Genomic DNA, 12,443 nt, shown 5'->3' on the forward strand with positions numbered 1-12,443 from the left:
GCAGCCCTACCATATTCTTACAGCAGAGAGGCAAAATGTGAGTTCTGACAGTTCAGAAAACACCAAAGTACTCTATTCTGTTGGAAAGCCCATCACATCCAGTCTACATCCAGGAACAGGAATTTAAGAAAATAGGATTTGAATATGAAGTTCAAAGTAACAAAAAAAAAAAAAAAAAGATAAAAAAGGACCAAACTATGAAACCACATTATACTACAAATATAAAAAAAAGACTATATACATTAGGGGAAAGGGGGTTTAATATTATTTTGGGATCAAAGAGGAACACAGAAGGTTTACTGGTTTTTCACACATTTTGTGAACCAACATTTATGTTAATTGTGTCACATGTCCTGTTTCTCTAGAATTACAATGCAATCTGTAAGCACAAATGTTACTTGTACACTGCAAACACTTTCAGTTGGTCTATACATTAAAAAACAGCAGATGGTTGTCAGTTTACAAGCTGCTGTAAAACTGACCTATGATTTGGGCACTGTACTAAAGCAATATAACCTGTAAATCATCCCATAGATATAAATCAACCTTAGATGTGACCTTGATAAAATGCATAGATACAGGACGTGTTAGTAGGCCTAAACCTCAGTCCTAGGATTGCTACCACCCACCCCTTAATGTCTTGAGCCTAGAATAGAGGTTCACAAACTTTTTGGAATCACGGCGCCCTAGAGGATCAGCATTGTGTTCACGGCACCTCTAAACCAAAACGTTTGTTATTGAGAAATTCAGAAAAAAACATAGTAAAGTAATAAAGTGAAGTATATGGAGCTTATCTGTCATCCTTAGGTTCAGTTATGTGGTGTTGGACATGTTTGAGCTTCTGTTTGTCTACATATTTACATTACATTGACCATAAATAATTTGATTTGGTGCTGGACCACCAACCTGAGGCACCCCTGCAAGTGTCCTGAGGCACCCCAGGGTGCCATGGCGCATAGTTTGGGAACCACTGGCCTAGATCTATAATGGGCAAACTGATACACTTCAAGCGTCACATGCCCAGCCCTATAGCTGTCAACAAGTCACACATTACCAATGTAAGTAATAACTTAACACAATATATTTGCTCAAAGAAAGACACTACACTGGTGTTGGGGGGCCGCTGTTCACTGGCCTAGCCATTACTTTGGCATAATGCCCCACAATAAATCTGTATACTGTGCATCTCTTTTATGGGCCATCCTGTATGCAAATTCCAGCAGCGATTTCATTTTAAACTTATTTAAATAAAATCCCAACACACAGATATAACATTTGATTTCTTAGAGAAGATACGAGAACTAAGCGGGGAATAAAACATAGACCTGCAGGTTCACTTCTGCCAATAAGTCCTATCTTGTGACTGTGGTTTTCCATTTTTTGGGTGTGTGGGTTATTTTTTATATTTTCTGTCTAAAAATCCTTAAAAACTGCAATTAGAAGAACAGAGTTGGAAAAAACCATCACATACAGATCTGGAATACAATGTGAAACACAGCAGGAGAGCAGAAGGTATGTACAGTGTAATGTAGGTGTTCTCTAACCTCCCCCTGATAACTGCAGGAAGGGCATATCAGAGCGTTACGTCACATTCCACTGTAACCTTTTCTGGTGCACTAAATCTATTAGATATTCTCATAATGTAGTCAACCCATCATACCTATGAGATCTAAAATTAATACTCTCCCTTGTTTAAGCACCTGCTACTATGTGCAGGTGGGGAAGCTGCTTAAATTCTGGGGCACGTTTCCGGGCATGCACTATTGTGCAAAACAGCTTCAAAATTGAGACTCTTAGCTTTAATATGACACAAGACACCTCACTAACTGAAACACACTTACCCTTAGGTTTTGGAAGGACAAAGCTGTAAGTATACTAGAAATTCCCTCATACCCGCCAGACTCAGACAACTTTAATCTTGTACCTCTAATTGCGGAGCTTCAACCCTTGTTTTACAAGTAGAGATATCACAAGAGATTGCGGCTAGGGAGACTAGCCACAATCCAAATTATGGTCCGCCATACGATCTTCTATTTACTCTGCACTATAATTCTGGGTACTCCTCGTGTCTTTCTTAGACAATTACAAAACATAATCTTGTTCTTTATTTGAAAGAAAAAAAATCAAACTAAAATTTTTTGAGTCTACTAAAAGTCCACCGTATTAGAAGAGTCACAAGTTTTTAACAAATATGTCTTCAAAGTCTATGGCAAGTAATATACCAGATATGTATATATTGAATTGGGTGGATAGATGTGTGGTTTTCTTGAATAAGATATTTTGGGCAATCTTCTCTCGTTTGAGAACTAGATTTTACTGACTATGCTGGGTTTTATATGTATTTACAGAGCAGACATTTTGTGCAAGAATGTGAGTTATTAGGAGGCGCCGATTCAGCTATTGTAAAATATCCCAACTTATATTCTTCTCACAACTCAATAAAGGCCTTATTGCCAAGTGTTATAAATATATCACAGAACCTCAAACATTTATTAAACCCATGCACTGCATAGGATGCAGGACACACTTTACATGAATCCACATGGCCCTCAATATGCACTAAGATTCAGTCATCTGTACAAGCTACATGGAAACTAGACTGGACTGAAGCTATTTTTGTACTTTGACCTACATAGACATATTTTACTCCCCCAATCTTCCCTTTTGTGTTAAAGGACCTGTAAGGAAAATGCAGACCTGGATCAGTTATTCTTGTGATCGAAGATTGAACACTGCAGACCACAGTGATCAATATCATGTCCACCCAAATGCAGCCCTAGTCCATGCTTTCCCTAGAGACTGGGAAAGACCATAATATATACTAGGACAAATCTCAACACCTATAGCTCAAGCTTGGATATCCATGACCACCCCACTTCTCTTCCTACTAAAATAGGAGCACCGGTCTCCTCCACACCTAAATAATTAGGACTGTTATCTAAATTTTGACCTGCATATAACTCTCTCAACAAAAAAACAAATCTGCTAGGCATGGTGGGAAAAAGTTCCATGTCACACATAAATATACAAATTCTTTTGTGCTTTAGGTCCAGTGTAACCTAGCAGCAAGCAAAACAACAGAGAAACACTGGTCAAAAATAACACATGAGGAGTTGCGGTAGGAAAATAATAGGCCAACTCAGAAAAACATACTTTCCAGATTTTCAGGATGGAACAGCGAAAACCAGCCTGTTACAGGGAGGAAAAATTCCAGCAAGACTAACCGTACTGGAATTTTTCCACTGAACAATTTGACTGTTCTTTGCTCGGAAGCCTAAAGCTACTCTCGTGAATAATAAAGTGTGGTCCTCACATTCTGCAAAGCACTGCAGATTATACATAGGGAGGTGCATTGCAAACATAGCATTTGGTGTACTCCTTATTTGAGCGTTGTACAGTTGGAAGGAAGCCACTTATTGAATGGTCACATGTTCAGCTCCCTGGGAGCAGAATTTGGAGTGTGATTTATCATGAAGTTTAGATGAATACAGAAAGATATGCTATACTGCTAGGTTATTGTGAGAGGCATAAAGCAGAGTTGCATGCAAGTCCATTTTGGGGAGGGAACTTTCTTTTGTTTTTTATCCATGCACGCACATACATATGGGCAATTCAGAGCCTTACGCAATGCAATCACATTTCCAGTTGTGGCTGAATGGGCAAAACTGCGTGACGACGGGGCATTTGTACAAAGTCTAAGTTTTGCAAGGACATCTGCATGTTAATTTCAGGCTTTACAGAGTTTTTTTTAACCTGTATCTCTTGCATCAAGCATAGGGATAATGCAAGTGCACACTGACAGTGACGATGGCTATGAAACCGAGCCTATGGTTAGGGACAGTGCGGTTCCATAGATGCATACAACTTTGGCTATTGGAGAAGGTGAGCATTTAGCTTCATATACGCAATGCAACTGTAATTACGGCCGACTTCAGTGCAACTTCGAATTGACACTATACATCAAGTTTATGGCTCACAGTGGATTCCAATTCGCACTAAATCAAAGTAGATTAAAAAAACTGGGGTGTTATATCTCATGTCTAACCAGGGCTTGGAGACCGTTTTACTTACATATGAGGCGACACTTCATAGAAACTAACTCCCCGATATCTCTCCATGTGCTGCTTGCTGTATATCTCCAGCTCTTTGTACGGGTTAACCGACACCAACACGGATCCAATGTACGTCTGTGAAGAGAACAAGTGCACGATCAACTCCAAACTACCAGTAAGGCCTCAGGAAGGAGAATTAAATAATACAACTCTATAAAAAGAATATAGAAGAACCGTTTCATTTCTTAGTTAACTCAGGACATGCTCCAGTACCAGGATACTCTGATGGAGGTAAAACGAAGGGTTGTGTCACAAACAACTATCCTATCTATGATTTTTGGTAGCTGGGACATAAAATTGGTAATTTTATCGATGGTAAAAAAACATCTTGAAAGAAGCAGATTTGCACAATAAAAGTGATCTGAGCAAATTAAATCACTGAGTGTGACATGTTCTTATTACATTGGTTTTAAATAGTGCAGTATCTTCACCTAGCGATTTTCTCACTCAGTTAAGATGCCACACAAAATTCACAGCGACATGAACAAAATCAACTCTTGTTTTTCTAGGCAAATGCTCTTCCAAAAAAAAAACTATGGCGATTACCATGAGCACTCTTTTAGTAAATACAAAGCAAAGGTCTATTCACATCTCTTCACTTCTCAAAATATCTCCCAACTGGACCCCTTTCATCTACATTTCTTATCCACACTCATCAATTGCTTCCATCGCCGGCTACAGGACCTTTTTTTAGCGCTGTACCCACTGTGTGGAATCCCCTCCATTGCACTTTCCTGTAGCCTCCAAATCTTTAAGCATACCCTGAAAAGTTCAGGAAAGCTTATCAAGTTCTTTGACCTGCCTCAGCTATTCTACTCGATTAAAAGTCCTCCACACAGTTTATACAAAACTTACATGTGTTCTTTTTCTATACTCAAACAATCAAACACCTATCACGTTTTACTCTTGCAACCTGGCAGGACCAATATTCACTATGTAGCAGTTTATGTCACGCATTGAACCCCTATTGCCCTATAGATTGTAAGCTTGTGAGCAGAGGTCTCTAATGCTGGGTACACACTGGCAGATATATTTTGTGTGTGTCGGCCAACGATACGTCTGTGAATGACGTCGTTCACAGACATATCAAGTCGGCTGTGCTGTACAGCCGATGCCCAATATATCTGCAGATATATTGGTGCATCGTGCTGTTTGTATGGGCGGTCAGCCGACCGCATGTACAATTGTAGCAGAGGCCATGGGGAGGGGGTCCGACCACCGGCCAGATGATGGTTGTTCAGGGTGTATGAACAACCATCATATGCAGCTGTTAGGTGTGTACCCAGCTTAACCTCTGTCTGGTAATATTCAGACTTGTTTTATTACCGTGTTTGTAAAGTGCAATGGAATATAAAGGAATGTAAGTAAATGTTTCATTCTTCAAATGACAATATATCTTTGTTGGTATCACAGCAGCAATTCAAGATGTATGTTTGGGTAATACAGGTAAGGAAAGTATATGTATCACTCTACCTAGAATTCTTAAAGCTTTAAACATTTAGGGGGAGATGTATTAACGGCAAAAATGAGGTAAAACCCCCGAAAATGCAGTTTTCGGGGTTTTACCGCATTCCCCGTATGAATTAAGCAGCAGAATGCGCTGCATTCTGCTGCTTCGCATTGCTAGGTAACTCCACCTTCAGGTGGCGTTACCCAATAGAAGCCTATGGGCTTCTTAGCGCGACGCTCGGGGCTGGGAGGGTTCCGGACGGATCCCTCCCATGAGCCCCCGCGGCCTTCTGCGCATGCGCAGAAGAACTTCTGGGTGTTAAACCCGGGAGTCCTTCTACCCGGCAGCATCGCAAAGGACAGCTCTCATCGAGAGAGCTGTTCTTTGCTATATTCTTGGTACATACCGCGGTAATTAACCGCGGTATGTACGCGAAGTCGGGGGGATGTACCACATCGGCGATGTCGCCGATGATACATCTCCCCCATACTCTTTAGATCTGTGGAATAATTATGCTTGTTCTATGATAGCTACAAAAATTGAAATACACTGTATTATATAAAGAATTAAATGGTTATTAAAAAAAGAAAAATCTTCGGAAGAAAAAAAATAAAAAAAGACTGAATGTGTATATAAAACAATATTTAATTTAAAATGTTTAAGCTACATCTTCACATAAATTCCCTATCTTTATAATGTATAGGCCTACATCTAAAACAATGTTTAAATGATGTACTAATATGTTAAACAAAACACGTTGGAAAAACATAGAAAATATATTCATACACATATGTATATACCAACCAGCCATAACATTAAAACCACCTGACTAATATTGTGTATGCCCCCCTTGTGCTGCCAAAACATCTCTGACCAGTTGAGGCATTTACTCAAGACCTCTGAAGGTGTCCTGTGGTATCTGGCACCAAGTCGTTATCAGCAAATCCTTTAAGCCCTGTAAGTTATGAGATGAGGCCTCCATGGCTCAGACTTGTTTTTTCCAGCACATCCCACAGATGCTCGATCGGATTGAGATCTGGAGAATTTGGAGGACAAGTCAACATGTCATGTTCTTCATACTTGTACAAGGTTTGCAGTGTGGCAGGGCGCATTATACTACTGGAAAGAGGCCATTGCCATTAGGGCATACTGTTGCCAAGAAGGGGTTTACTTGGTCAGCAACAATGGTTAGGTCAAAGTAACATCCACATGAATGCCAGGACCCAAGGTATCCCAGCAGAGTATCACAATGCCTCCGCCGCCTTGCTTTCCTGCCATTGTGCTTCCTGATGCCATCTGTTCCCACACACACACAGCCAGCTGTCCACATGATTTAAATGAAAATGTGATTCATCAGACCAGGCCACCTTCTGCCACTGCTCCATGTTACAGTCCTAACGTTTATGTGCCCATTGTAGGTGATTTGGGCAGTAGACAGGGATCAGAATGGGCACCTGACCAGTCTGCAGCTACGCAGCCCTATACTGTGTGTTCTGGCGCCTTTCAATCAGAGCCAACCATAACTATTTCAGCAATTTGTGCTACAGTAGCTCTTCTGTTGGATCATACCAGATGGACTAGCCTTCACTCCCTATGCGCATAAATGGGCCTTGGGCACCCATAACCCTGTCGCTGGTTCACCAGTTGTCCTTCCATGGACCACCTTTGGTAGTTACTAACCACTGCATACCGGGAACATCCCACAAGTTTGGAGATGCTCTGACCCCGTCATCTAGCCATCACAATTTGGCTCTTGTCAAAGTCTCTCAGATCCTTACACTTGCCCATTTGTCCCGATTCCGACTCATTAATTTCAAAAACTGAGTGTTCACTTGCTGCCCAATATATCCCACCCTTTGTCAGGTGCCATCATAACAAGATAATTAATTATATTCACTTCACCTGTCAGTGGTTTTAATTTTATGGCTGGTCAGTGTGTGAGCAATTTATGACACAGTGACTGTGGTTCTGAAGGGTTGCAGATTAGCTGCAATTTGCAAACAATCCAATCTCATTAGCAATTTCCCTTGAATTCTCCCAGTCAAATGATATTGTGCCCACACACGGAATGATTGTACAAACGACCAAACGATATGGTCGTTAACGACTGCAGAGCATTAACAATACTGTATATCGTTTGCCGCAAACAACCTCACAATGCTTTTGCTGGAACATTTAAAGAGGGGAGGGGAGTGGTCAGGATCAGTGACGACAAATCGTCCATCGTATCGTTCATCGAGCTCACGCACGAAACGATGTGTGTCAAATCGTGAACGATAGGTTGAAATCTTTCTGCAGGTTCAACTGATCAGCGACGCCGATGTACGAAGGCGGGGGCACTCAACGGCATCGTGATCATCCCCACACACGCCACTTTTTACACGATTGGTCGTTCCAATCGATCGAAAACTTTAAAAAAAAAAAAAAAAAACTGCCCCGTGTATGGGGGCCTTAAGAGAGGAGATTACCAACATGACAGATATGCACCCATTCTAAATCCAGTTTGGTAAATTGTCATTCGTCACATTTTCCATTCTACACACAGCAGCTGATGTTTCTGCTTCCTTATGAGTTACATCATAAATACAAGATCATGTTAGAAAACAGGGTGGGTGTAACTAGCAGAAACCTATTTATATTTTTTGGGTTTCTGACAAAAACAAGGCAGAGGTTATGAGAAATAAAAAACAAACAGCAGAATACATGGGAACAGCAGCACCTGGCGAGTAACAGACATCAGTACACAGGTAGAGGTTTCCTATAAAAGGCAGGGCTGGCTACATTTAGATGTGTGATCTCATTGTACACACACAACTGGCTGTCCCCCACCCTAGGGCAACAAGATCTATATAGCACATGGGTGGTACTGATGCCACATCTCAGAGGCAATTATTCCCTTATAATTACAGACCAGACCATTCATTAGTGGAATTGATACAATTAAATAATGAGTATTATGTATATTAAGCTAACGGGTAAGCACATTTATAATGAACAACAGACAGAGAGAGCATAGAGCAGTTACTTCAATTTGTAGAACCAAAAAAGTTGCCAGTCAGCAGACTTTTTACTAATCTGAACTTTTATTTCTGGAAGGTAAGACATCCCCTTCTAATGTCTGGGCGCTCAAATGTCTGCCAAGCACTGATAATGCAAGGCAGCAGCTTCCCAATAGCACTGGCCAGCAGAAGCAGCAAAGCATTTTACATGTGAAAACGATTAAGACAAGGTAAGTTGGGCCCTGGCTATTAATCAGGTGATAGATCATATGTGTATAGGATAGGATGACAGAAAAGATGTATAATACATACACATTCATTTATGTACTACCAGTTATTTATAAATAACTGCATCTTAAAGCAACTACGTAATGGTAACAGCATTAAAATATAGGTATTTTTGTTTGATTTTTTTTTTTTTTTAGTATACACACACACTAAAAAACACTTACATAAGAACTGTGAACTTTGGATTTATTTCTGCTTTCTAGTTGGAGATCGTACAATTAGCCCCGAATTGCCGCCCGACGTCGGCACTTATCGTGGATGTTTTTCAGGACCTGATGTGTCCCGAAAAATAATCCATGGAAGGTACAGTTTTTTCATTGCTGAAATGGCAAAAACACGTAGGCCCGAGAGCTTATCACGGATCCTGTGTGTTTTCAGAAGAAATATCCTATTGTTTCATCCAAAATAATTGGATAGGGGGGGGAAAAAAAACAGTCGTCGAAAAACGGGGATAATCAGCGAAAATTCCCCGTTTTTCGCTGATGGCTGCTAATTGGATACTTCCCCTTAATGCACAAGATAAGTTGGCATAGTCCACATATCATTTGGCACCTGTATAATTAATAAGCATCTTATGAAGATCAATAAACCTGATATATATATATATATGTGTGTGTGTATGTAACGCAAGACACTTTACCATGGGTGTGACTATGCCTTAAATATATTGTGCTCTTTATTTTCTAGCGTTCACAGTGAGCCCCTCTAATGTCCAACAGGTCCCTCACAATTAGTCACACATCCTTCAGCACACAATCTCTCAAGTAGCCATCAGTGTACTGGAGAGTGGTGGACATGTTCTTGTTGCACACATCCATATTCAAGTGCTTACTTCACGGTGGATAGAGCATGATGACATCTTCACAATGTTGCGCACATCCATCCCACACTCAGGGAGATTGCTAGAGTCTTCAGGGAGTCAGAGAAATCACCCCTATTGCAGGGAGTCTCCCTGACATTTAGGGAAAGTCGGCAAGTATTATTTGCCTGCAGAAGATTTGCCTTCTACTGCAAATCCATGGACAGAAAAAAAATGTAACGATACACTTTCAGAACCATTAATTATTTCCATTCAGCAACCGTTTATGTATAATGCCCTGGCATGTGCCATAATTGATAACAGATGTCTCGGGTTCAGGTTGGGGAGTATATACAATAGTGCTATTAGCAGACAATCCTTTAGCAGTAATCACACTCAGTGGTCTCTGACCCCAACCTGAAGGTTTGGAGCTCTGAAGGTTTGGATGACCGCCCAACTTTAAAATCAGCTACTCTTAAATCAATAGCACTTAATGTCACAATACCCCCCTAACATGAGTGATAGCTGACAAGGTACACTCCCTTTGTCTGGAATCCAGCTCATGATAAATATTTAAGGATTAAATATTTAAGGATTAACTTAACCAAGGATCTTTTCCAAATATTTAGCTCCAATTCCCTTCACTTATCTTCTAATATTAGCACAACCTTGAATGCTTGGCAGTTGCAAGGTTTTTCCTGGGGGCACTATTAAGATTATAAAACTGAATATATTGCTGAAAATACTATACCATCCTATAAATCATCCCAATTGAGATACCGGGGCCCCACACTTTGGTGTCGAAAAGAAGTAAAAGAAATATAACATTTCCTTAACCCACTTTCCTGCTATACTCTTATTACATAACTCAGGTTTTACCCTGGGATTCTCATTAACAAAATTGGACAGAGATCCGAAGCAGGATACATTACCGACCAATTATCAGTACAAAAGGGGGGAGGGGCTTATCTCATCGGACATGAAAGACAAATTTGCCCTATCAGAGGGCAATATGCAATCACCTGTGGATTATGCAATTGGAATTGGTATGATATGCCGGCTGTCGGGATGCCTCCTGTCAAAAATACAGACAGCGGCATCCTGATGGTTGCTATCCCGACAGGTGTCGGGTAAGTATACTTACCCTTCTCTCCCTCCCCCTCCCCTAACCCTTCCATCTGGTAGCCTAACCCTCCCCACACCCTAACCCTTCCATCTGGTAGCCTAACCCTAACCCTCCCCACACCCTAACCCTCCCATCTGGTAACCTAACCCTAACCCTCCTCACATCCTAACCCTTCCAGCTGGTAGCCTAACCCTAACCCACCCCCCCCACACATACACACCCTAACCCTCCCCGTTAGTTACTGAGTCCCCCTCCTTCGTGCCTAAACCTAACCCTCCCCCCTTATTGCCTAAACCTACCCCCCCCCAGTGGTGCCTGACCCTAATCCTCCCCCCTAGGGGTGCCTAACCCTACCCCCCAGGGCTAAGAGGACGGGCGCCCCTGATTTACCTTGTTCGGGCATCCGTCCGTCTGCTTTCCGGTGTCGGGATTAAGGTAGGCGTCGGCATTTTGACGCCTATCTTAACTCCCTTGTTGGGATATCACCGTCGGCATTTAGACCGGCAGCCGCAGCAATTACTTAGATTTGGGCAAATTAGCTGAAAGTGTTAATATGCTAATTTCTGTCTTCAAATCTCGTTACTAAATCGCCATAATCTCTGCACATTCCGTAATCCACAGGCTATTACATTTGCCCCTTTCTGTCTCTCAGAGCTATACCACAAACAAGCTATGCCCCTCTTCCATAAGCTACTGATGGAGAACCTCTTCCCTGATCTTCGCCAATTCACTACGGTGTGAAAGACAGATTTAGGGAAAGTGACAAAGGGGGTAAAAGCTTTTCAGACAGTACATAACAGATTGTAATGTAATGTATTGTAATGTATCGCGGTCCTGGAAACTCAGTTATGCTCTATTGGGTACCAAGCCAGCACTGCAAAACATTCCATGGGGTCTAAGGTAACTGCTGGAGAGGTGAGATGGCTTTGCTTAAACTATTCCAAACTGCAGAAAGGATTCCTTGTGGGGGGGTTCCCAAGGACACTGGGTTCTGTTTTTTAAACATCTGCTATTCCTATTTCAAAATATCCTAATTGAGACACTTAAGGAATGCACTGATAGCAGTTCTACCCACACATTTTAGAAAAACTTCCATTCCCTCTTTGGAGGAAAAGTCCCACAGAGTATATTATGATATGGATAACATTACTTTGTCATCACAAGACTGCCATCAAGATGTCATTAACTGTAATGGTATCTATAGTTTGAATTTAAAGACTTTTGCCCTTCCCAAACTAAAATGTATCTCATCCTGGTGCTTCCTCTTGCAGTATTCTTTCACTCTTGGATACAGCACTACAATGTATCTATCCTGGTGCACTCACCAGCACCTGATTTCATTTTCATGCTTCCATTTTAGATCTAAGTAACTAGTTAGCAGACACAATTACATGGATTTATGTCCACGTAATATACAAAGATACAGTAGACTGTAAATACTGTATAGAAGAAATCTAGTACTATGTCTTTTAAAGTAAAGACCAGATGGCTAGCCATGAAACCTATCACTAGCCTAGAATCACTAATTACTTTAAAGCATCTCACGTTAGCTATAGTGTTACCATACTAGAAGCAGTACTAGTAATTTATTTTTTTTTAACTAAAAGAAACAAGTTAGAACTCAGCAAGATAAGTCTAAGAGGATTATTTCAGTGTGTTTATTAAATGG

At 41.0% G+C, this 12,443-nt stretch overlaps 1 protein-coding gene across 4 annotated transcripts in view; it reads right to left on the reverse strand.

Annotated features, from left to right (window-relative positions):
* Nucleotides 1-12,443, reverse strand: part of MYO1C (myosin IC) — a 167,093-nt gene that overhangs the window by 64,534 nt on the left and 90,116 nt on the right. For all 4 annotated transcript variants that reach the window (XM_088454797.1, XM_088454791.1, XM_088454815.1 and 1 more), the window contains exon 3: nucleotides 4,072-4,187. In XM_088454797.1, coding sequence (XP_088310923.1) covers nucleotides 4,072-4,187 — 116 coding nt within the window. The remainder of the gene's footprint in view (nucleotides 1-4,071; nucleotides 4,188-12,443) is intronic.

This window comes from Taudactylus pleione, unplaced genomic scaffold, assembly GCF_031769625.1.
Source record: "Taudactylus pleione unplaced genomic scaffold, aTauple2 ptg000040l, whole genome shotgun sequence".
NCBI lineage: Eukaryota > Metazoa > Chordata > Amphibia > Anura > Myobatrachidae > Taudactylus > Taudactylus pleione.